This window comes from Oratosquilla oratoria, chromosome 7, assembly GCF_046742065.1.
Source record: "Oratosquilla oratoria isolate Oo_2021 chromosome 7, ASM4674206v1, whole genome shotgun sequence".
NCBI classification, from domain to species: Eukaryota; Metazoa; Arthropoda; class Malacostraca; order Stomatopoda; family Squillidae; genus Oratosquilla; species Oratosquilla oratoria.
In genome coordinates this window covers 52,831,084-52,859,026 of record NC_134783.1, presented here as the reverse complement: position 1 = coordinate 52,859,026, position 27,943 = coordinate 52,831,084, and the positions used below count along the sequence as shown (strand labels likewise).

General features: G+C 40.1%; 1 protein-coding gene across 1 annotated transcript; it reads right to left on the bottom strand.

The window, feature by feature from the left end:
* Positions 1–335: 335 nt before the first annotated feature.
* On the bottom strand, positions 336–27,302 carry nclb (PWP1 homolog no child left behind). Its single transcript, XM_076188248.1, has 13 exons — positions 27,186–27,302; positions 26,037–26,152; positions 22,667–22,725; positions 20,214–20,307; positions 19,932–20,097; positions 17,767–17,955; positions 11,002–11,115; positions 10,474–10,645; positions 8,099–8,257; positions 5,784–5,898; positions 5,473–5,563; positions 2,909–3,142; positions 336–1,359 (listed from the first exon to the last, which is right to left on the bottom strand). Exons 2-13 carry the CDS (start codon positions 26,112–26,114, stop codon positions 1,103–1,105), a joined length of 1,728 nt encoding a protein of 575 aa, XP_076044363.1. The 5' UTR covers positions 26,115–26,152; positions 27,186–27,302; the 3' UTR covers positions 336–1,102.
* Between the last annotated feature and the right edge of the window lie 641 nt (positions 27,303–27,943).

The following is a 27,943-nucleotide window of genomic DNA, read 5'->3' as shown; positions in this document are numbered from 1 at the left end:
GGTGGGCAGGGTGCAGGGATGACACGTCATCCAGGAGGTGCTCAGATGAGAGGAAGGGTGGGAGGGGTGTGGAGTGTATTTAGGGATGAAATGGGTGGGAGTGTTTTTATGCCTTTCCCTTTTTGGCTACCTCCCTTGGAAGGGGGAAAAAGCCTTGGTATATGTATGTATGTTGGCTGTTGACAAAGAGAGGATGAGCACATTGTAATATCTGAGTACGTCACTTGGTGGTGTTGGGCTGTCTTATAGAAAATTTGCCGAGTTCAGTATGTTCAAGTTAGACAGTTGTTCTAGAACTTTGTTGCCTCTTTCATGAGCTTAATTGAAACAAAAGAAACAAGAAATTTTTTAATTTCATGTAAGACAATCATTACATGTTTTAAAAAGTTCAACAAGTATTATTTTCTATCAAAATTTAATATAATATTCTTTCTTCTTAACCTTCACATACAAAATATGATGTTAAATAGCATTCAATATGAAGTGATCAACAATGGGGACACAATTATGGTGGTCCTGTGAGATGGATGTTAGAAAGATGCCTCTCGCCATAATTGATCTTCTAAATCCACCTTCACCTTTCTTCCATATGAAGGTGCAACCCCTACGGGCTGGGTATTGGTTTCTAGAGTGGACCCAAGACACCTATTAGTTTTTACTTTTCCTATTTTTTTTCACATAGGTCTGCTGAGATGACAGGTAGTAAGTGCTCCCCCACATCCACCTCCCCCTCCTCAAACAAGCTGGTGACACAAAACCAGCCACATTATAACACAACACAGACAGCAGTCTAATGCTTTTTCCAATTGAAATATGGGAGAGCCTGAGGACTGTTACTGACTAATATGGGGTTGCAGTTTCCTTTCAGTATTATCGAAGGGAGCAATTATCATTATTGCATGTAAACCAAAAAATAAATATTGCTTTTGCTTCTCACATGTTTCTAAATATATATGAAAAAAAAAAAAAAAAAAAAAAAAAAAAAAAAATCAACACATCTTTTTCTTAATATCACGCTGGAACATGCCTTCGATCCAATCCATGGATAATCTAATATTCACATCCCCCCCTCCGAAAAAACATGTATACAAAGTATTCATTTTCATTTTCTCTTAAATTTGTCCAAATGCCCGCCTTTTTTCTTGTGAAACTTCTTTTTGTTTTTGTTATAACCACCTTGAGACTGGTGCCGTTGAGAACTGTGTTGGGATTGATGTGAAGATGAGATATTTACATCTTTCAAGGCAGTTGCAATTGCTTCTGGTTCCTCTAAAACAGATTCCATTTCCTTTTTTTTTTCTTCTTCCTCTTCATCTTCATCTACGTCTAACCCAACACGTGGACAAAATCTGGACCTTACTGCAATTCGTTCAAAGGAGAAAAATTAGAAATATTTCTTCACATTTACTTCATTGTTTGCTCAGATTACAATCCTGTTCAATAATGAAGCAAAAAACAATTGCAATCATAAACTCTATTTCATAAAATATATGAGGCCATATGATAAAGTATTTCACTTTAACCTTTTCAACATTCGCCAATTACCTCCACAAAATAACACATGAAAAAATTAAACTTTTAGCTAGGCAGCTGTACTGATTTATTGAAAAGAAATTTAAAAACTAGAATTCCTATGATTTGAAATAAACCTTACAACCTTGGACCTCTCCTTTTTGTGAATGCGATCCAAGAGGGAACTGAAAGTTTCTGTCATCAACAACCTCCCCTAATTCCCCACTCCTCCCTTGTTACCTACATGAACACTGCATTTGTACATACATACATATACCAAGGTTTTTTCCTCCTTACAAGGGAGGTAGCCAAAAAGAAAAGGTATAAAATCATTCCCTCCCATTCCATCCCTAAATACACTCCACTCCCCTCCACACCCCCTCTTATCTTAGCACAGTGCATTTGTACATACATACATATACCAAGGCTTTTCCCCTTTACAAGGGAGGTAGCCAAAAAGGAAAAGGCATAAAATCATTCCCACCCATTCCATCCCTGAATACACTCCACACCCCTCCACCCTCCTTCTTATCTTAGCACCTCCTGGATGATGGGTCATCCCTGCACCTTGTCCACTGCCCTGGGTCAGAAGCAGTGTCGCAAGACACAGCACATCCACAGCAAGGCCGCTTCATTAAATCGGCGACCCCCCCTCTCCGTCCCCCCATGCATAAAAGGAGAAGACGGGGAGAAATCCCTTCGGGCTGCGTCAAATTTTGCTCACACATTCTACCTCACCCCCATCCCCCCACCCATTCCACCTCATGCATCACAACATCATCCATATACAACCATTCTCCATTCACCCCTGTCTTCTGTCCTCTCCCGTCCTTCCTCACTGCATTTGTAACTGGAAATAATATCTAAACACCTCCTAGACCACTGGTCGGCAACCTGCAGCTCTTTCAGTCTACTTATGTGGCTCCAGAAACTTCTTACAAAATAATCATTCCATCAAAACCAGGGCATCATGTACTATATATATGTAAAACATTTGAGGCAAAATTATATATTCATATATACATATATTCAATTTGTAAAAGATCTGTAGCCATCAATTATCATGATTTGTAGAAATATCTTTCCTAATCTGGACTTATCTTTTTGTATTGCAGCTCTGACAGCACATTTTTATTAAACAGCTCTTCTAGCTGTAAAGGTTGCCGACCAGTCCTAGGCAAATATTCATCAACTTTACATATATACATAAATATGCCAAAGGCTTTTTCCTCCTTACAAGGGAGGTATCCAAAAAACAAAGGCATAAAAACCACTCCCACCCACTTGATATACATATATCAAAGGCTTTTTCCTCTTTACAAGGGAGGTAGCCATCCACTTCACAACTACTTTAAAATCAAATACCAGGAAAAAGAAACACAAAGACTAATCTTACCATTTTTTGAGTGTCTTGCATCCCAGACCTTGAAGTTATCTTCTTTGTTGTCACCTCCCATACAGAACACAAAAGGCGCATCTGGATTTACGGCTAAGCACTGAATGAGTCCCAGTTTGGGGTTCGACTCTTCTATGAATTCTGGTTTCCCGCTGGCAATGTCCCAAACTTTGGCCGATTTGTCGGCAGATACGGTGACAAGAAATCCTGGGCATTTTGGACTCATGCGAAGTGCTGGATAAAAGTGGAAGAAAAGAAAAAAAAAAAAAATCCGAGATGCAGTGACTCGTACATAAAAATATGATTGAGGGGATGAAGAGGAAGGAAGGCTACTGTATAATGAATGATTGGGGGTGGACCAATTTTGGCCGTTGGGCCCTGCTATGTCTTGCTGCATTGCCTCTGATCTGAGCAGTGGGTGAATGACATGGATGATCCTTCATCCACAATAAGCAAAGATGGGAGGGTCAATGGATTTTCGAGGATGTGAGATGGCTGTAGGGTGTATCCTTTGACTTGGCCAATAGGTCTTTTGACATGTGTATTCCAGTTACTTGGAAGGCCAAGGGTCTTTTCTACAAGAGAGATTGAGGTAACATATTGATTAATTGAAGATGCAAAAAACAAGACATTGAAGATACAATACTGTGGGTTTTCAATCAATCAGCTTTTTCAAATCCACTGCTGAACAAAGTCCTCTCTAATAACATTCCATCACTCCCATGACTGTGCCAATCTACAGACTTATAATGCTCTTCATTCCACCTAAATGTTTACTTGTCTTTTATCTTACATTTCAAATCCATTTACTCCTATACACAACCTTGAATATCTTTCCACTTCCTCTAACCTCTCACCCTTTACATTCACAGCCAACCTGCCAAACTCATCATTGAATATTTCATCATTTTACTTTTGCCCACATTTACTCTCAACTTTCTCTCACATACCATTTCAAACTCATTACTCAACTGCTTCAGTTTCTCCTCAGAATCAGTCACAAGTGCAGCAGCATCTGCAAAAGACTGGATAAACTCTCTTCTCTTTACCCTAACCCACCAACTTCAAACTTCTGCATAGAACTCTCATTTACCATTCTTCCTACCTAATCCACATATACATTGAACAACCATGGCAACCTCACATAACCTAGATGATATCTTCATTCATTTCCAACCCTTCTCCATTTACTATCTTTTCTGGTTAATCAACATTCTTCTTCCATTCAATATTCCCTTTCATTTTTGGTCTTCCTCTTTAGTTCATTCAACCTACTTCTAGTTCCCATTCTTACTGCTAGTCTTTCACACACTGTTAATCATGCCTTCAACAGACTTCTCAGTTGCAATACAATGTGACACCTATTGACCCAACCATAAGTCTTCTCCAAGTCCATAAAAAGGGGGCAACTTATCTTTTGGTAAAAACTTATCACATGTCTGTCAAGTCACAAGCACTTGACCTACACGAGTTTAACTATAGAACCATAGAATTTAATGTAGCAAATATTTTCAACTTTCCCACCATCCTAGCCTCCTGATAAGGGATAGTTTGTGACATTAAACCAAATCTTTATCATCCTACAGATACATACATACATACAGATTGACCTCTCATTAACGGATACCGCATTACCAGATATCGGATGCAACGGACAAAATCCGATGGTCCGATCTGATAGTCTAAATTTCGCGAGTAGGGTGAATGTGTCCGTTAGTTCGGCGTTTGTCCGCCGAGTGGCTGATGGCGTGATGGCGCGCACTTTGTTTTGTTTACTAGTTAACAAGATTGTGATTGGTGCGGACGTTTATTAGCTGTGTTTGCAGTGTTTTTGCTGTGTTTTCGGTGTTTTGGGGGCTGTCGTTTAGTGCTGTGCAATCATTATACCACCCAAAGCTAAAGCAAAACGTGTTAATCTAAATATCAAGAAGAAATTAGAGCTAATTAAGAAGTTGGAATCGGGTGTGTCTGTGGCCAGAGTGTGTGAGGAATTTGGAGTTAAAAAACAAACAGCGAGTGATATTCGTAAAGCGAAGGATAAGTTAAAGCAATATGCCACTCATTTTGATGTCTGTGCTAGTAAGTACAACAAAGGTGTTGAACATGCTCGTAAGCATATGGTAATTCCTCGTAGTAAGCACCTTGATGACACGGTGTATAAATGATATGTTCAGCAACGTTCGGTAAAGATGAAAGTGCGTGGTGTTGAGATCATGGCTGCTGCTGATAAATTTGCTCGTCAAATGAATATTGACTGTAAGGCTAGCACTGGTTGGTTGTGGCATTTTAGAAACCACCACGGTATTTGTAATAAAGTGGAACATGGGGAGGCTGGCAGTGCGGACGACGGTGCTGTTGAAACTTTAAGGTGATCTTCCCCCTAATACACACACACACACACAAAAACCACTCCAAATCAACGGATTATTCACATCAACGGACACCGTTACCCCCATTTTAGTCTGTTAATGAGAGGTCAATCTGTATACCAAGGCCTTTTTCCCCTTACCAATAGGCTTCTTCTCTCTTACATGGGAGGTTAACACAATTAAAGGCTTACCCACCTGTGCAAGCTTCAGTATGTGCATTCAGTGTCCATTTAGGTTTATCCATACGAGCATCAATGTAATAGACAGTTCCTTTGTCAGTGCTTGCCTATAAAATAAATTTTGTTAGCAATCCATAAAAGAATATAGATACCAGATATTTAATACAGGCCTTTTCTAATTTATAATCTTGCACATACTATTTTCCTACATTTACGTGACAAAAAATATGTATTGTCAGAGGAAAGGGGTACTGTAAGCAACTTCAACATAAAGAAAAAAATTTGGGGGAATGCATAGCTGTAAGTACAGAATACCACAGGACTTACTAAACAACTGTATGCTTCCTTTGCCCATGTATCCCATACTGCATTTTCCACTTCTCCATCTAATTTCCACATCTTACAGGTGTTATTGCCTCGGCAGTCAAACATCCTAACCTTGCTGTAAATTGAAGTTATTCTGTTCATTTGCTCTACTACAAATATCTAGACATGTAGATAGATACATAGACATCTGTGGCTTCCTGCAGTCATGGTTTGAACTCCATCATGAAATAACAAACCTAGCTTCTCTCAAATTTATTACCAGCATAACTTTTAACCAAGCATTGGTCACATTTGCAAAAAAAACAGAGACCTTTGAGAACAACAGAAGGCAGAAAATAGAAGTACATACATATACCAAAGGCTTTTTCCCCCTACACAGGGGGTAGCCAAAAAGAAAAAGGCATAGAAACCACTCCCACCCATTCCATTTCCTATATATTCCACTCCCCTCCACCCTCCCTCTTATCTTGGCACCTCCTGGATGAAAATAGAAGTAAAAAGTAATATAAGGAAGGCAAGAGCAGAGAATCCCCAGAACCCCCGACCATTCCCTATGGTGGCTGCGGCCGCCTCTTCCGAGCCCAGATAGGGCTCATCTCGCATAGAAGGAAATGTCAGTGAGCTGCGTACACTCAGACACGAGTGCTGCCAACGATGATGACGACGGTCACATGTACTTAACCCTAGGGATCAGTGACAGGAACCTGAAAAGGGGGTCCTGCAAGATGGACAACGGAGGTAATCATATCCTGCCATTCAGTTGCCTGTGTACCTAGGACACCCAGATTTTGTCTGCAGGCAACCATGAGTCACTCAAAAGAATGGATGGATGGATGGATGAGTGGATATATATATATATATGATATTGTTTAACATCACACACTCCCCCCCTATCAGGAGGCTAGGACAGTGCCCCTCATAGACGGCTTTGTAGCATGGAATTTAATGAACCATGCCCTCGGTTCAACTTCGCCGGTGGCAGGATTTGAACCCACTGAGCAACTGCTGTAAAACTTGAATTGTCCAACCCTGATCAAATCAGTATGGGACAGTTTCTGTCACCAGCTTATAGTGCTTTGAAGAAGGAAAATTTTGCCGATTGTTAGTACTCCTTATGTGAAAAGGTGGAAGAAATATGGTCCAAAGAGAGATTTCCTCAGGCCAGTCCAAGTGTCAGGTTCTCAGGGTTGCATCTCCATATGATGGTTCAGGTGTTGAAAAGTTTTTAAAATATGCAGCAGGGAGATAATTCTATCTGACATCAATCTTGCAGTACCACACTAAGAACAGATACCTACCAGTGGCTTCTCCCACACTAATACAGTGAGTCCTCCTTATATGGCAATTCTTTATCCAGTAAATTCACAGTTACAGTATTTGGTAATTACTACCCTCTATTCTATTTACGGTAAGAAAAATTCACAGGCACGGTATCCGTTAGATATTTTGAAGAGGAAAGAGCAGGGAGAAGGTACGTCTGCCATATCCTATTATTACATGTTATAATGGGTTTGGTATATGGTAATTTCAATTTGCGGTAAGGTTTTCAGGAATGCATATGTACCGTATAACGAGGACTTACTGTATAATAAAGACAAGTTCAGTGCTTTTTCCCTGAAAGATACATACATACATACAAATACCAAAGGATTTTCCCCCTTTACACGGGGGGTAGCCAAAAAGAAAAAGGCATAGAAATCACTCCCACCCATTTCATTTCCCATATATTCCACTCCCCCTCCACCCTCCCCCTTCCCTCCTATCTTGGCACCTCCTGATGGCGGGTCATCCCTACATCCTGTCCACTGCCCTGGGTCAGAAGCAGTGTCGCAAGACACAGCACATCCACAGCAAGGCCACTTCATAAATTCGGCGACCCCCCCTGAAAGATATTACTATAAAACTTATCACCCACCCTCTTAACCACTTCAGTATGACTCAAATTCTCACACGCAACATCAGCTGCCAAGCATATGATTCATCCCACTACTCACATTATAAAATATGAAGTCACTGCTGTATTACTCATTCTCTTTTACTCTGAGTAATAATAAACACAGAAAATGTGATCAAACCACTTCACAGAATCTGGGGGTGACTCATGTACAACTGCAAAAAAATATGTTTACCCACTTGCGCCTCATGACACCTAAATGGGCATCATTGTACCGAACTGGTTCAAAAAGTCTATAGGTAAATGAATAAGATAAACAAATAAAAATAACTTGTCTAAATTTTTAACTTTCAACACACTTTCAAATTTCAATGTTAATTTTGAAGTCTTCTTTGGCAATGAAATCTCTGGAGGTTCTTACCTGTCACAGGATCCTGTCAGAAGAGTTTGAGCTTCTTGATGGTGCCAATGTAGGGACTGGACTTTCTCCTCAAATGACGTCAGAGTTTGGGCGACTGATTTCCCTTGCAAGTCCCACAGGATAACTGTTTGGTCAACTGATCCACTAGCCAGAACGTGACTGTAAAACGAGTGTGAATAAGCTTTAAACAGTAAGGGATTTCCTTCAGCTGAATAAAATTGCCTTTTGGCACCCATAAGAAAAAAAAAAAAACATACATACATATACCAAGGCTTTTTCCCCCTTACAAGGGAGGTAGCCAAAAAGGGAAAGGCATAAAATCATTTCCACCCATTCCATCCCTGAATACACTCCACACCCCTCCACCCTCCCTCTTATCTGAGCACCTTCTGGATGACGGGTCATCCCTGCACCTTGTCCACTGCCCTGGGTCAGAAGCAGTGTCGCAAGACACAGCATATCCACAGCAAGGCCGCTTCTTTAAATCGGCGACCCCCCCTCTCCGTCCCCCCATTGCATAAAAGGAGAGGACGGGGAGAAATAAATCCCTTCGGGCTGCGTCAAATTTTGCTCACACATACTGCCTCACCCCCCATCCCTCCGCCCATTCCACCTCATGCAATCACATCATCATCCATATACAACCATTCTCCATTCACCCATGTCTTCTGTCCTCTCCCGTCCTTCCTCAACAGACATTCCCCTCTTCCCCAAAGCCCCCTTCACCCCATCCATCCACCTCATCCTAGGACGTCCCCTCATGTTCACTCCCTCCACATCTGCCTTCCATACCTCTTTTACTAGTCTTTCTTCACTCATTCTTTCCATGTGTCCAAACCATCCTAATATTCTTTCATCAACCCTATCTCCTAGCTCCTTTTCCACCCCTGTTCTCCTCCTCACCTCCTCATTTCTCACTCTATCTTGCCTAGTAACCCCCATCATACTTCTCAGACACCTCATCTCAAACACATTCAAACTCCTTCTCTGTGTTTAATAGCTTCCAAGTACAAAGTATAAAATTATAATTCAGGAACAGAGTTTTATCTATCTATATATCATGGACTTCTTCCCTTTTTATAAGGGAAATAACCGAGTCAAAGCCACACACCCATGCCAACCCATTCCATTTTCATCCACCATCCATTTGTTTCCCTTTCATCTTAGCTCCTCATGGATGAAGGGTCATCCTTGTCAACCACTGCCCAGGTCAGGAGCAATGGCAGCAAGATACTGGACATCCATAACAGGTGTAATGCAAACAAGGTCATCATATTAAAACAACAGGGCAGGACTCTCAGTAATGGTTATAAACTGGACAAATTTAGATTTAACCTCTTCACTCCGGGCCAAAATCTCGTGGGCAGCATTACCTGCCAGACGTACGATGTGTCGTAATAATACTCGCATCATAAAATATAGTCACCGCTTATATCGATCGTTCTCTCTTTCACCTGTGAATTTTGATAACCATAGAAAATGTGATGAAGACAGTTTAGAGAGTATGTCATTACGCAGGGGCAACTACAATAAATATAATCAAGACGCCGATATGGCAGCCTCGCATATCCACTTGCTCCTCATGCCGCCTACGTATGCGGCACCGTATGGAAGAGGTTAAAAAGGAAATAGGCAAGAAATAGGCAGTAAGCGCTGAAACTATCAATTGTTTTAAGAAACGATTAGACAACCTTATGGATGGGGATGACTGGTGGTGATGGATACAGAGCTGCCTAGTGTAGGCCTTATGGTCTCTTGCGGTCTCCTTCATTCTTATGTTCTTATGTATTTACACACCAACCCTTACTCCTCGTCCCTTCATGCAAAAAATACAAAAGACAAGGAGATATCCCTTCAGGTTGCATCAAATTATATTCCATATAGAACCATTCTCCACTCACACTTATCCCCCTGCCTTCTCCCTTCCCTGCTCAACAGACATTCCCCTTTTGCTTAAAGCCCCTTTCACCCCATTCATCTATTTCACCCTCAGTCTTCCCCTCCAGTTCGCTTCATCCACATCTGTTGTCCACGAACTTTTTGCCAATCTTTCTTCACTCATTCTTTCCATATGCTCAAAGCACCCCAATAATCTTTCAACAACCTTATCTCCCAGCCCTGTTCTAACCCTGCTCTCTTCATCTCATTTCAGAAAAGTATAAGTAATATAAGCTACAGCAAATGCATAACCCTGCCACACCCATGAGTATAGTCAAGAATGAGAACAAATAGGGAGAATGGAGAAACAGAAAAGAACAGTAAACAACACAGAGAAGAACAATAAAAAAAAACATAAAAGAACAATAAAAAACACAGAAAAGAACAATAAAAAACACAGAAAAGAACATTCCACTGGGTCTCCAGCATGCACTCACTCTGCATGCTTGTTCCACGCAAGACCCAGCACAGCATCCTTGTGTCCAATGCCTGGGGTCTTTTTCTTCTTGGCTTTCTTGCCGAGTGTGTATGCTGGCTCCAGGCCGTCCATCACATCCAGGTCCCACACATCAATGACCGGACTCATGCTACCAACAGCTACCAAATTTCCTGTAGCCAAATGTGACATTTAATTCACTATACTGAGGACTACTCAAAAACAACTTTTCTTCCAATGTCATCTGTACCCCTGTTCATTCACAAATCCTCTTTACTTTATCTTGAGTTATAATAAAGTCTAAAGAGGACATCACAATGGCGAAAGGGGTAAAGATGATGTGACCTCCAAGGGTGTCAAAAAGAGGGGGCACTTGAGATGTTGACAAGTAATGCTGGACAAAAATAATGCAACTAACATAGCTCTGAATTATTGGTTTTTGCCAATGACTCAGTCCTAGTTGGGACTTTGTAATATAAACTGCATCATTGTTACTTTATCAAGTGAGGCATTATGAAGAAACACATACCTGGTTTAAGCTCTTCATCATCTGGATCATAGTTGAGCCATTCCATACATAGTGGTACAGATGGCAGCAGAATATCGTGGTGGATATAGAACGTACTCTCTTCTGAATTGTACACTGAGAATGAACAAAAGAAGATATTATTATAATATTCATTAAAAACAATGAAAAATGAATGTTATTCAAAACAATCCAGGGGTTTCTATTGTATTGGCTGTATGCTATCTATCTATATAGCAAGGGCTTTTTCCCCCTTACATGGGAGGTAGCCACGTCAAAAGGCATATACCCACTCCCACCCACCACCCTTTCCTCCTTCTCATCTTAGCTCCTCATGGATGACTGGTTATCCCTGCATCTTGCCCACTACCCTGGGTCAGAAGCAATGCAGCATGACACAGCACATCCACACCAAGGCTGGTTCACTTGATTGGCAACCCCCCTCTCTGTCCCCTCATGCAGGAGAGAGAGAGAGAGAGAGAGAGAGAGAGAGAGAGAGAAACAGAAGACCAAGAGAAATTCCTTTGAGCTATGTCAAAATATTCATATATAACAACTTCCTACACCCATCCCCAACCATTCCCTTGCATCACACTATCATCTATACACAGCCATTCTCCATTCACCCCATCTCCTGCCTTCTCCCTTCCTTGCTCAACAGACATTCCCCTCTTGCTCAACACCCCTTTCACCCCATCCATCCACCTCATCCTCAGTTGTCCCCTCAAGTTCACTCCATCCACCTCTGCCTTCCACACCTCTTTTACTAATCTTTCTTCACTCATTCTTTCCATGTGTCCAAACCATCCCAATACTCTTTCATCAGTCCTATCTGCCATCTCCTTTCCCACCCCAGTTCTCCTCATTTCTCACTCTATCCAGCCTTGTAACCCCTATCATATTTCTCAGACATTTCATCTCAAACACATTTAAATTTTTCCTGTCTCTCTAAAATTTCAGATCTCTGCCACATATAATGTCATTGGCTGTATGCAACTATGCAATTAATACTGCACAACAACATTCAGTCAATACCCTGTTTTTAAATGATAAATAAATTATCAGTGCAAAGACATTAAAGCTGTACCTGCATATTAAAGTTCAAGATAAGGAACAATACCTTCTGTGGTAATTGTACATAAATCTTGTCAAATGGGTCTGGTTATAATGACCATAAATCTTTTCAATTGCGTCTGGTCACAACAATCATGTAAATCTTACCATAGACTTCCATTATTGCAGCTTCACCATCTAATTGACCGACAACAACCAAGTTCAACCATGTAAATCTTACCATAGACTTCCATTATTGCAGCTTCACCATCTAATTGACCGACAACAACCAAGATAAATCTTACCATAAACTTCCATTATCACAGCTTCACCATCTAATTGGGTCCTGGAGCTGCAGCAACTACCCCTGGCCACCGGCTCTAAGCAGGTGGCACCGATCCCCAAGAGGAGCTACGCCTACCTTGGGGAGTACCACAATCCTTTTTCCCAACATGCAATATTACGTTTTTTCTGCACCAAGGGGTGATTTTCCGGCGATCACCCCTCTTCTTCTACTTTTAGCTGGAGATGTAGAGAGCAATCCTGGGCCCATCACAAAACACACATGCCCAACATGCTCTAAACCCATACTTCGAGCACAGACAAAGGGCTCAGTTCAGTGCAATATGTGCAAAAACTGGGCCCACCTCACTTGTACAACACTTGCTGACACAAACCAATACACAAACACATGGACATGTTCTACCTGCCCTCCAGTAACTCCACTCCCACCTCCCCAACCACAGCCAGCACCCTCATCCACTCACAATTTCCCTCTGCCCTTACCCCCAATTAGTACTCCCCTTCCTTTGTCCCCGATCTCTCCTTTCCCCCCCTCTGACCCAGATCCTACACCTTCCCCACTACCACCCCAACCTCAACCCCAAACGGCAACATACAACACATACAAAACACACAACATCAACATATTACAACACAACATTGACGGTATTAACACGAAAAAACATGAACTTGAACACTTTCTTAAACAACACAACATACACATTGCGATTTTACAAGAAACAAAACTAAGACACTCACACAAAACACCCTCATTTCATAATTACACCACCATCAGACAAGACCGGACTGACGGCTATGGCGGTGGACTCATCACCCTGATCCACCACTCCATCTGTTTTGTGGACACAAGTGCCACAACCAAAATTCTCCTCCCTACCACAGATAACACAACAGAAATCCAATCCATTCGAATCCGCACAGGCAACAAATCAACACTGACAATAGTTAACATGTACATTCCCCCCCAATCATCCCCCACAGTTCCAGACACCTTCAGGCCTCATTTTAGCCAACTAGCCTCAATCCCCAACCTGATCATGGGTGGAGACTTCAACGCCAAGTCGTCTGCCTGGTATGTCGACAACCCTGACACAGACAGAGGGCTTGATATACAGACTCAGTTTGACTCATTGACTATCATGAACAACACACATAATCATACACATATCCCACACCAAGCCCTCTACACTCCCTCCTCTCCTGATATCACCTTTTGCTCCCCCTGCCTAACCCCAACAACATCATGGAGAGTGGTCGGAACCCTTGGCTCTGACCACCTTCCAATCATCATCACCACCAAAACAAGATGCACCCCAGTCGGCCACAGACACACTTACACCAATTACAAGAGAGCTAACTGGGAAGCTTTTACTGAAGAGACAGAACAACATTTTGAAACACTTAACAGTACACCAATCACAAACATAAACAATGCTGTGCACACTTTTAATACAATCATACAAAATGCAGACAAGAGATACATCCCTAGAGGCAACAGAAAATCACACAACCCCAACTTCACACCAGAAATCCAAAGCCTCATCAGACAACGTGACACACTTACACACGGTACCCCCAAACCTATCCCTCAAAACATAGCAGACCAAATACAAACACTAAACACTGTGATTGCCAATAAAATACATGAAGAAAAAACACAAAATTGGCAAAACTTTATCAATACACTTGATCACAAAACAAACACCAGCAAATTGTACAAAACACTCAACAGCATTACACTATCCAACAGTAACACTACACGCTCTCACGCAGCAATAATCACAACAACAGATAATCTACCCTCAAACAGACAACAAGCATACGCACTCATACGTCATTTTGCACAGACAAGCCATCTCACTTCTCACCTTGACGACCGACGCACCATTCGACGTAAGAAAGACTTTCCCACAGACTCAGACTATATACCCGTCATAGACAGTCAGACAAAACTCATAATACATAGTCTCAAGCACTCGTCTGCCTATGGCCCTGATAACATAAGCAACATCCACCTAAAACACATTGGACCACAAGGTATACACGCACTCACAAACATTGCAAACTACAGCTATTAACACAACACTATACCCGACATCTGGAAGCATGGTAAAATAATCACCATTCCAAAACCGAACAAAGACCCAACAATCCCAACATCGCACCGTCCAATCACACTTCTCTGCACCCCCTCTAAAGTCATTGAACGCCTAATACTTAAACTTGTCACACCACATATTCCCCTTGCTGACTCACAACACGGTTTTAGGCCACTACACTCCACAAACACTCTTCTGACAAACCTCACACAAAGAATTTTAGATGGCATCAATTCAGATAGGCCCCACCAAAGAACACTTCTTATAACATTAGACATTAGTAAAGCTTTTGATGCTATCCCCCGCCACAACCTAACAAATAAAATATATAACACAGACATGCACAATAACACCAAAAGATGGCTGGCCAATTATCTGGCAGGTAGGAATGCTTACGTGTCATATAATGGCCAATCATCGCACATCAGAAACATTAAGAACGGAGTACCACAGGGCTCGGTTCTATCCCCCACACTATTTAATCTATACATGCATGACTTACCCACGCCAGACACCTCACAAATACAAATCTCTTCCTACGCAGATGACATAACAATCACATGCACACATCGTAACACAAAGCTGCAGAAATAATCCAGCCATACCTTGACACACTCAACACATGGTTCATCACAAACAGACTCAAAATAGCTCCAACCAAATCTACAGCAACACTTCTCACCAACTGGACAAAAGAACACAAATACATACCTAATCTCTACATCAACAACACTCTAATACCACACACAAACACACCGAAAATTCTTGGTGTAACATACGATACATCCATGTCTTTCAAACAACACATCACAAACATAAAAAACAAATGCACACCCAGACTTAATGCACTTAAGTCAATCACTGGAACAACATTTGGACAAAACAAAGAAACTAATATAACAATATACAAACAATGCATACACTCAGTGTTGAATTATGCGAGTCCTGCATGGGCTCCTAATCTCAGTGAGACACACCACAACACCCTTCAAATCATACAAAACAAAGCCCTAAAAACAATTACAGGCTGCACAAATACAACACCTACAGACCATTTACACCATGAAACAAAAGTCCTCAAAGTCAAGGACCACCTCGACATGAGAGGCACACAAACACTTGCCGCAGCCACCACAAACACATTACACCCGCTACACTACATAGCAGAACACCCACACACACCAAGAAACATTAAAACAACACCCAAAGACCTTTATCACACACAGATACTCTCTTCTCTTCCTCCACAACCACCAAATACCAGCCTCCGGAAACATATTCATAATCATATCACTCACCGCTCCATTAACACACTGAAAGACAACACACTGCTGCATGACAGACCCCCTGATATCCACCCTTCTGAATCCTCTCTCCCACGAAAGGACAGAGTCCACTTGGCCAGACTGCAGTGCGGTCACCACCCAGCACTTCTAAGCTACCAGAAGAGGCTGGATGACCACGTTGTGAACAGCTGCCCAGGATGTAACACTTCACCCCATACCATACAACACATAATGGAAGACTGCATTATACACAATCATGCACGCAAACAACACAACATACGCTCTATAAAGGATTTGTGGGAAAACCCAGTTTCGGCTATGGCATTCCTTGGGGAGACGGGACTGCTCGGAAAAGTGTTGCAAGTGGAGTTCCTCAGGGTTCCGTTCTTGGGCCACTTCTATTCATAGTATATATAAATGATATAGACCATGGACTAAGATCTACTGTTTCCAAATTTGCTGATGATACAAAACTGTGCGGAGTGGCAAATGATCACTCAAACCAATTAGATATTCAAGAAGATTTAGATCAATTACAGCAATGGTCTGAAAAGTGGCTAATGAAATTTAACACAAGTAAATGCAAGGTAATGCACATAGGTAAAAATAACAATAAGTACGATTACAAGTTATTTGGAAATTCGTTAACAAAAGTGGATAGTGAAAAAGATCTTGGCGTAATTATCAGTAACGACCTCAAATCATCCAAGCAGTGTATTTCAGCCTCTGAGAAAGCAATTAAGATTCTAGGGCTGATTGCACGATCTTTTGATTTCAAAAGTCCATCACTCATTAACAAGCTATATAAATCGTTAGTTCGTCCACATTTGGAATATGCTGTTTCCGTATGGTCACCGAATCTCATTAAAGACATTGACAGATTGGAAAGAGTACAACGGCGAGCCACAAAACTGATTCCAAATATCAAAACTAAATCATACGAAAATCGACTAAAACATATGAATCTGTTTTCCCTAAAAAAGCGTAGACTCAGAGGTGACTTGATACAGGTCTTTAAAATTCTAAAGGGAATTGACAACATCAAAAGTGACCAAATTTTTACATTGAATGAGAATCAGACAAGAAACAATGGTCTCAAACTGTCCGGAAATAGATTCAATTTGGAAGTAGGTAGAAACAACTTTGCCAACCGTGTAGTTAATGAATGGAATAAACTTCCTGCACAGGTAGTGCAATGTAGTTCAGTTCAAAGCTTTAAGAATCATTTAGATAAATACCTAAGTAAGATGCTGTAATGATTATAATTTATCTTATATTATTTGTTTTTGTTTTGTTATCATTTGTCTGTCTGATTTTTATTTATTATTAGTTATATGTCAATTTATTATTATTTACTATTTACCTGTTTGTTTATTATTTAACTATACCTATGCATTTATTTATGTATTTTATTTGTTATTTACATAATCATAGTTTTTATTTATTATTTTATCATTAATATGATTTTTTTTTCGCATCCGACCTAGATATGGATCAAAAGGTCTCCAGTCGGCATGCTCCGCCTTTATAATCCTTTGACAGTCTAGGGAACGACAACAACAACAACCAAGTTCAACCATGTAAATCTTACCATAAACTTCCATTATTGCAGCTTCACCATCTAATTGGCCGACAACAACCAAGTTCAACCATGTAAATCTTACCATAAACTTCCATTATTGCAGCTTCACCATCTAATTGACCGACAACAATCAAGTTCAACCATGTAAATCTTACCATAAACTTCCATTATTGCAGCTTCACCATCTAATTAACCGACAACAACCAAGTTCAACCATGTAAATCTTACCATAGACTTCCATTATTGCAGCTTCACCATCTAATTGACCGACAACAACCAAGTTCAACCATGTAAATCTTACCATAAACTTCCATTATCACAGCTTCACCATCTAACTGACCAACAACAACCAAGTTCAACCATGTAAATCTTACCCGACTTCCATTATTGCAGCTTCACCATCTAATTGACCGACAACAACCAAGTTCAACCATGTAAATCTTACCATAGACTTCCATTATTGCAGCTTCACCATCTAATTGACCGACAACAACCAAGTTATCTTGAGGCAATATTTCATTGTTTTCATTTTCGCTATCGACATCATCGGCATCCTTGACGGTAATGAGAGGGTCGTCATCGGTAGATGGATACAATGTCAACCGTCCAAGTTGCAACAACTTTTCCATTTTATCTGCAAAAGTAAAACACCTCCATGGAGTTCTTGGTACACAGGTGGTAAAATATCTGAAAAGACTGAAAATACTATTAAATAATTATGAAAAAGTAGAATTTCTATTATGGTTGAAAAAATAGCTCATGTCAATCACATTTATATTACAAGGTATTGTAAAGGTATTAAAAATTTTTATCTGTATAAATTCTGCCCCACATGAAATTTCAGCAAATCAAAACACTGTGAATACAATAAATCTAGGAGAGCATCTACGGATAACAAATATAATCTCATAAGACACACAAGATTAAAAAGATTGAAATGGGCAGGACATGTCACAAGGTTGCAAGAAGATAGATGGCCAAAGAAAGTGCTCAATAGTGGAGTGCGTGGAAGACGACCACTTGGTCGACCTAGAAAAGACTGGAGGAGATGCGTTGAAGATGTGCAGATATGTAGAATAGAACCAAGAGAATGCAAGGAGGTGGCACAGGACAGAAAGACACGGCGAGATGCTTCAAAAGCGGTTATGGATCACCAAGTGGCCCGAAGAGCGGAGTAAGAGTAAGAGTAAGATTATGACACACAAGTTTCAACTATGAAAAAATATACACATGAAAAAATACATACATATATACATATACCAAAGGCCTTTTTTCCCTTACAAGGGAGGTAGCCAATAAAACAAAGGCATAATCCACTCCCATCCATTCCATCCCCACATACTCCATTCCCATCCATCCTCCTCCCTCCCTCTTATCTTGGCTCCTTCTGGATACATGAAAAGGAGTGGGTGGGGGATGGGGGGTGAGGGAGTATGTGTGAAAAATAAATTGATGCAACCCAAAGGGATTTCTCCCCATCTCCATTTCTGCATATATACATATTCCAAAGGCTTTTTCCCCCTTACAAGGGAGGTAGCCAAATAACAAAGAATAAAAATCACACACCCATTCCATCCCCACACACTCCACCCCCATCCACCCCCCTCCCTCCCTCTTTTCTTGGCTCTTCCTGGATGACAGGTCATCCCTGCATCTTGCCCACTGCCCTGGGTCAGAAGCAGTGTCACAAGGCACAGCACATCCACAGCAAGCCAACTCATTAAATTGGTGACCCCGCTCCCTGTCCCCTCATGCAGAAATGGAGATGATAGGGAGAAATTCCTTCTGGCTGCAAAAATTTATTTTTCATACATACTCCCTCACCCTATATCCCCCACCCACTCCCCCTTATGCATCACAGCATCATCCATACACAACCACTGTCCAGTGCATTGAAAAAGTACTCTAATCCTGCTTTGCCTATTATTTAATAATGTACTACACATCTACTTACCCATTATCCTCTCTATACATCTGAATGTACAGATATCTTTCTTCAGACACATATACATTTTGAGGAACTTTCTACACCAACTAAATACACACACAAACGGGGATGTCGTCTTGGGGGTGTTGATGCAGGAATACTAACACAGGTATTTTCATATTCCTCCAACCAATTATGTTTGACAAAAATCACGAGCATAACCTGGTTGCTTAGTATTTATCTATATACCAAAGCCATCTTTCCCCTTAACCACTTCGGTACAATGATGCCTTCATAGGTATCATGAGGAGTGAGTGGGTACACAAGGCTGCTGGCATTTGTGTCTTGATTAAATTTTTATAGTTGTGCATAAGTTATCCCCAGATTCTGTGAACTGGTTAGATCATGTTTTCTGTGTTTATTATTACTCAGAGTAAAAGAGAACAAGTAATACTGCAGTGACTTTATGTTTCATAATGCAAGTAGTGTGATGAATCGTACTTATGGCAGCCAATGCTGTGCATGAGAATTTGACTTGCACTGAAGTGGTTAAAAGGGAGGTAGCCAAACAACATTCACCCACCCCTACCCATCCCACTCCCATTTGTTTTGGATCCATCTTAGCACCTTGTTCCTTGTCATAAATGCGTCAAACCCCAATCAAAACCAAAAATTGTGCTTACCATCTTCTTCCTCATCGTATGTATCTAGTTGGTACCGGGCATCAAAGTTTTCTTCTTTATGTGGTGCTTTCTTTTTCTCCACTTTTTGCATTTCAACAGTTGCTTCCTTTTCTTCTACTTCCTCTTCCTTCTCTTCTATTTCCTCCATCACTTCATCTGTTGGTACCTAAAGTAATAAAAATGAAGATAATATCCCTAAATCTAAATCTTTTCCCCAAAGCTTTCAATTCACACTTTAGCATTTCTCTAAAAGTCAGATTTCTCTGAAGAAAGGAGACTTACATTTTCCTTTTCTTTGTCTTCATCTGCATTCTCACCTTCCTTTGCCTCATTTTCAATGTCTTCATATTCATCCTCTTCTATCTCTTCCAGGTCTCTAAAGAAATACAAATAGCAAATAAGATAAAAATCTAAATCCAAAATATACATTTACGGTTACCTCCCTTAAATGGGGAAAGAAGTCTTTGGTATACAGATAGATAATATTAATTACTGTTTCCTTTTTGTAAGGTGGAGAGGTAAATGTCAAAGAATGCCTTGACTTTTCACAGGAGAAAGATACATCTGAGTATGATTTTATGCCTTTTTCTTTTTGGCTACCCCCCTTGTAAGGGGGGAAAAGCCTTGGTATATGTATGTATGAGTATGATCTGACTTTGCCATCCCATTAAAGGATGTAATAATACAGTCAAGTACCCCTAGGTACTGAGATGATAGGGATGGTTGAATGGATTTTTTTTCATCTGATGTGATCATGTGATTTGATTTAGCAAGGAGGATGGACCTTTAGTGAAAACATTAGTACATGGATACCATTTTTTGACATTCCACACTCACTGTACAAGCATACACATAATGATTTTTTGAGGAGCACATTCATATACCTATACACACACACACACATATATATATAATACTAACACATACACACATACATGTCAATGGCCTTTTGCCCCCTTCAGGAGGTGACTTTGTTAAAACACACACCTACTTCATCCATGACAGGTGGTAATGGACATGGAACTACCTAGTGTAGGCTTTATGGTCTCTTGCGGTCTCCTTCATTCTTACATACATACATATACCAAGGCTTTTTCCCCCTTCCAAGGGAGGTAGCCAAAAAGGAAAGGCATAAAAACACTCCCACCCATTTCATCCCCAAACACACTCCACACCCCTCCCACCCTTCCTCTCATCTGAGCACCTCCTGGATGACGGGTCATCCCTGCACCCTGCCCACCGCCCTGGGTCAGAAGCAGTGTCGCAAGACACAGTACATCCACAGCAAGGCCGCTTCATTTAATCGGCGACCCCCCTCTCCGTCCCCCTTTGTATATAAGGCGAGGACGGGGAGAAATCCCTTCGGGCTGCGTCAAAAATTTACTCACACATACTACCCCACCCCCACCCATTCCTCCTCATGCAGTCACAACATCATCCATATACAACCATTCTCCACTCACCTCTGTCTTCCGTCCTCTCCCTTCCTTCCTCAACAGACATTCCCCTCTTCCCCAAAGCCCCCTTCACCCCATCCATCCACCTCATCCTAGGACGTCCCCTCATGTTCACTCCCTCCACATCTGCCTTCCATACCTCTTTTACTAGTCTTTCTTCACTCATTCTTTCCATGTGTCCAAACCATCCTAATATTCTTTCATCAACCCTATCTCCCAAATCCTTTTTCACCCCTGTTCTCCTCCTCACCTCCTCATTTCTCACTCTATCCAGCCTAGTAACCCCCACCATACTTCTCAGACACCTCATCTCAAACACATTCAAACTCCTTCTCTTCATTCTTATGTACACAAATTTCAATTAATGTTCCTCCCATCACAGCACCTCATGGGTGAAGGGACAGCCCAGTCTTCCACCACAACATTAGGATCAAAGGTAATGCAGCAAGGAACACCCCTTCCACAGTGGAGTCTGATAGCCAGAGTTGGTTTAATCACACCCATCCTCATCCTCACTGGCCAGATGGGTTAGGGTGTTGTTGTTGTTGTTGTTCCCTAGACTGTCTGTCCGAGCAGTCCCATCTCCCCAAGCAATGCCACGGCCAAAACGGGGTTTTCCCACAAATCCTTTATGGAGTGTATGTTGTGTTGTTTGTGTGTGTGACTGTGTATAATGCAGTCTTCCATGACGTGTTGAATAGTATGGGGTGAAGTGTTACATCCTGGGCATTTGTTCGCAATGTAATCATCCAGTCTCTTCTGGTTGCTGGATGGTGAACTGCCAGCCCCTCGACCTTCGTCACAATTAACAACACCCTGGGTTAGGGTGTTGTTTATTGTGATGAAGGTTGAGGGGCTGGCAGTTTGAACCCTGCCACCGGCGAAGTTGAACCAAGGGCATGGCTCATTAAATTCCATGCTACAAAGTCCTCTGTGAGGGGCACCATTCTAGCCTCCTGATAGAGGGGAGTTTGTGACGTAAAACCATATCATCATCATCCTCATCCAATGAAAAGAGGTTGTGAAGTAGATAGGAAAATACCTTTGAGCTGTATATCCTTTCCAATCATTCAGTCTCTCTCTATTCACTCTCTCCCTTCTCAACAAACATCTGGTCATCCAAAATCCACTTCACCAGTTCCATTTACCCCATTCTTGGCTTTCGCCTCAACCTCGTTCCATCAATCTAAAATAAATTCTGTAAATGATATCCCCATGCATGAGCAGTTACCCCTGCAAAAAATGACTAAATTCCAAGAGAAAGAGTGACACACTTACTTTACATTTTCTTTAGTTTCTTCTAATATTCTGGCCAAATCTTCTTTGGTAACCTCAACCTACAAAATACAAAAGAATAATTACTTTTATCTTAACAAACAGCAGCATATCAGACATGAAAATTCATTACCATAAGATTGGGAAATGCAAAATTACGTTCACCAGTGACCTAGAGTCATAAGTTTTTCAAATGAAAAATAAATCAGGACTTTATCAAATTTGCATTTATTTGTAGTTCTCATGTTTTACTGAGAGATATATTCCAACATTTTGTCATCTTGTATGTGAGAAAAAAAAAAGGAAAAAAAAAATATATATATATAACTTTAACATTCTATTTAGCTAACAATATGAAGAATGTAATTTCTATTAAAAAATATATATATATAATAATATGAGAATTTGTGAGCTAAGTTCACAATTTATGAAACAAAATAAGTACAATATAGTGCTTACTAAGCTGAGGAAGCTCATGTCCCCTTACACATGTGTAGAACCTGCTCATATTTCATTGTTTAAATTTCAGCTTATGAAATTTTTTTTCTTAAAAAATTTCAATCTGTTATTTAGTTTGTGTTACAAACTGTACTTATTCAGAAACTTAAATCTGTGTGTGATTAACCATGGTCTTGAGTCACGTGTTGGATTCATGATCAACAGCTATTACCCTCCTGGAAAGTGTGTGTATTTACCTAGTTGTATAATAAAGGAAGGGGAGCTATGCTTGTAGTGACCCATCTTTGTATCTCACAACATCTAGTTTGTTCTTAACCCCTTCAGTACCGGATGTGTGTTTTGTGACACCTGCGTGTCACAGCTGAGTGCACCCGCCAGGAACTGAGCATACTCCTCATGAAACGCACATGTCACAGTTATAAGCTGTGTGTATTGAGGGCTCTCAAGGCCTCGGTTTCTGGGTTATTTCTACCCATGTGGTGGCAAGTGTCTGTGTTTACAAACATTAGGCTCCAGCCATTCGTGGGACGGTTTGAAACATTTATTTACGTAAGGTTGACGGGTCGGTAACAAAGGGGTTAAATTCATGTATGCTGTTTGCACACACTATTGCTTCATCCAATTTGTTCGATATCCACCACTCTGTGTGGAAAACGGTTTTCCTTTTTCAGATCTCTTCTAGAACTATCCTTTTTGCGTTTGTTTTCATGTCCCCCTTTTTTTTTTCTATCACACTTTAATAGGTCTTTTCTGTCAAGGGCTTTCATGTCTTTCATGATTCTGTAAATGGCCAATAGATCGCCTCTTTCTCTTCTTTGTTTCAGGGTTGGTAGGTTTTTTTTTCAGATCTCTTCTAAAACTATCCTTTTTGAGTTTGTTTTCATATCCCCTTTTTTTTTCTATCCCACTTTAACCCCTTCCATACGGTGCCGCACACGTAGGCGTCATGGGGAGCGAGTGTATTCGCGAGGCTGCCATATCGGCGTCTTGATGATATTTATTGTAGTCGCCCCTCCATAATGACATTCTTTCTAATTCTTTTGTAATCGCATTTTCTATGGTTATCAAAATTCACGGGTGAAGAGAGAACGATCGATATAAGCGGTGACTATATTTTATGATGCGAGTATTATTACGATACGTCGTACGGCTGGCATTGGCTGCTGCCACCGAGATCTAAGTCCATGACGCCTACGTGTGCGGCACCGTATGGAAGGGGTTAATAGGTCTTATTTGTCAAGGGCTTCCATGTCTTTCATGATTCTGTAAATGGCCAATAGATTACCTCTTTCTCTTCTTTGTTCCAGGGTTGGTAGTTACCGTTTGGACAACATTTGCTCATATGTCAATTTTGAAAGTGTTGGGACCATCTTTGTTGTCGCTCTTTGGATTCTTTCTATTTTTCTTATATTCTTTTTTGTATTGGGTGTCCATAGTGTCACAGCATATTCCAATCTTGGTCTTATCAGTGTGACTAGTATTTTTTTTTTTTTACCATTTCCTCATCCAAGTAATTAAAAGCCACCATTATTAATCTTAGTAAATTGTAGGTATCTACGACTATTTTGTTTATCTGATTGTCTGGGGACATCTCTTTGGTGATAATTATTCCTAGGTCCTTATCAGAACCAACTTTCTTTACTTCTTTTGTACCAATTATATATTGTCCTAAAATTCTTTTTAAACTTTTTCCAAACTCCACTATACTACATTTCTTAATGTTGAAGTTCACTTCCCACTTTTGACTCCATTTTCAAACCTTATCCAGGTCTCTCTGTACCGATTCACAATCTTTTTCCGTACTTACTTTCTTTAGTAGTTCTGTGTTGTCTGCAAAGACATTCATGTAGCATTCTATACCCTCATCCATGTCATTTACATATATTGCAAACATTATCAGAGCCAATACTGAACCCTTTGGGACTCCACTTGTCATTGCTTCCCAAGTAGAGTTTTTATCTCTGAGCAATACTTGTTTTTCTCCCATGTAAGAAATCTTCCATCCATTTCAATAATTTAATGTGTATACATCCTTTAGTTTTGAATTTTCTTAGTTCTTTTGTGTGGTACTTTATCAAACACCTTTTGGAAGTAAAAAAAAAAAGCACAGTCTGCTCATCAGTCCCTTTCTTGCATTATATCTATTAACCTTGAACAGAAACAGATCAAATTTGTGGCACATGATCTCCCCTGCCTAAAACCAAATTGTTTTGGATTTAGTATATTGTTCTCCTCCAGATGTTAGTCCATCTACTTTTGATGACTTTTTCACAAATTTTAGCTATTGTACAGGTAAGGGAGACCAGTCTATAGTTTGTTGGGTCTTCCTTGTCCCCTCCTTTATATACTGGCACGATATTAGCATTTCTCCAGTCTTACGGTACCTTTTCTTCTTTGAGTGAGCAATCTATTATCTTATATATTTTCTACGTTAGTGTGTGTGTGTATATAAACACTTAATCATCCATTGAACAGAAAAATGCATGCAAGGACCAGTCCATTCCTGCCAAAAGTAAACAGAACAGACCTGATAGGTAAATTATGGACTAATGACCATTGTTTGTAATTTGGTACAGTATACATTTATTGATTTCTTTTACTGTACTTGAAAATAATACAATAATATCGTATTAATTAGTTTTAACACAAACAACAGGTGAATATGAAATAAATGAACAGAAATAAAGCTCTTTCTTGGGCGGCATAGTGCAGGTATGGGTTAATGTATCACTGTAAAGTATCGTGCAACGACAGATGAATGACTTAGATAAGACAACTGTAAGCAGCAACAGACGATTGAACCATTGTCCAGCTCTATAACAGACAGGATTTTATTTTGGCTATATTGAGGATCAATTTCACATATCTAGCACATTTCCCCACTTGCCAAAATCAAACAGCACAATGTACTTACCTTGTCGGGATTTGCTTTCGCAACACCTCTGGGCACCCATGTAGCACAAGTGACAACTTTAACCCGACCTTCATCCATATTTTCCAATCAGGATTTTAGCTGACGTTGACAGGAAACTGAAATATAATTACAATATCAATTATCATAGTATTAGACTTCAATTACATCCTTTTTCACTTACTTCATAGACTATTTTAAGGACTACATGCAATAAAATTCCAAAAAACATGAAGGCATGGATATTTAACATGAAACTTACATTGTCCAGTAGCTCCAAACAAAAACTAACCTAACCTTATCGTTCCATAGAAAAAAAATTGACCTTTCAAAAGCAAATAATAAAAAAAGTGAAACATGTACTTGTGTGTTCCAAGAACAGATCCTAACATACACAGTTCTACTCCAGTGTCACAGAACCACATTTGTCACTTCTTTCTTTTTAACATTTGAAAGATCTATTTTCTCTATGGAATGGAAGCTATTGGACAATCCAAGTTTCCTGTTAAATACCCATGCTTGCATGATTCTGGAACTTTATGCACATTATCAATAAATTACATACACAGTGGTACATCATTTTACATAATTCCTGAGAAATGATGTAGTTCTAGTCCAGAATGACGCAAACACATTTTGCATTTTCTTTTTTGCATTTTTAAGATCTATTTTTCTAAGTAATGGTTATGTTAGGTTAGATTAGCTTATATTTTATTATGTTTGGTTTGGAGCTATTGGACAACATAAGTTTCATGTTAAATATCCATGTTTGCATGATTCTGGAATCTACCAATCACCAATGACAATAAGAAAGATCATGAATCTATTCTTTTTACTCTGCATCTTAAAAGTAGTTGGATTATTTAGGAGAAAAATTGGAAAGTACGCAAAAGAGACTGCTGATCATGGCTGAACATGATAAAAAAAAATTTAATGATGAATCTGACTAGCCAGTCTAAAATTAAAATGCATGCGAGTTAATGGGATTAACTTTAGTTTATGCCATGCTACATGAACGAGCCTGATTCTTATGTTTATCTACTTACACTTAAAATACTTATTTATCATCTATCAATATTTTGCTATAGTATGTATGTCATTCATAACATAAATACTTATACAGTAGACATCACACAGGAAGCCTATACTCACAATCTGCTTATTATTCAGCTGGCGCACGAAAGGACACCACGTTTGTTTACAAATGTTTCTACGTGTTCGTATACATTCGTGTTTTTACAGTAGATCATGCTTAGATTTTGATTTGACATATGGTATGTAGTAATCTTAGTTCAAATGACCTTATCCAAATCTACACTATCAAAGGTATGCTTAAATTTGTGATATCTTCTTCATGTTTTTTTCAGTACAAAATTGGTAAATGTCAATCGAATGTATACCATGTCTAAAAACTGAAACTGTTTTACTTCTATACGCTCTTGAGTAACGATGTAATAATTTTGTCTATATAGTTTCGTAGTATATTTGACAATATAAATACCGACTATCCATAAACATAGATACAGTTTCATAAAGCACATCGAGAAATTTATTCACTGGATTTATTGCGTTTAGTTTTACATCACTCGAACCTTATCACAACTATTGTATTTTGTCATCGATAACATTGTCATTGGGGGGTAATACTCTCTCTCTCTCTCTCTCTCTCTCTCTCTCTCTCTCTCTCTCTCTCTCTCTCTCTCTCTCTCTCTCTCTCTCTCTCTCTCTCTCTCTCTCTCTCTCTCTCTCTCTCTCTCTCTCTCTCTCTCTCTCTCTCTCTCTCTCTCTCTCTCTCTCTCTCTCTCTCTCTCTCTCTCTCTCTCTCTCTCTCTCTCTCTCTCTCTCTCTCTCTCTCTCTCTCTCTCTCTCTCTCTCTCTCTCTCTCTCTCTCTCTCTCTCTCTCTCTCTCT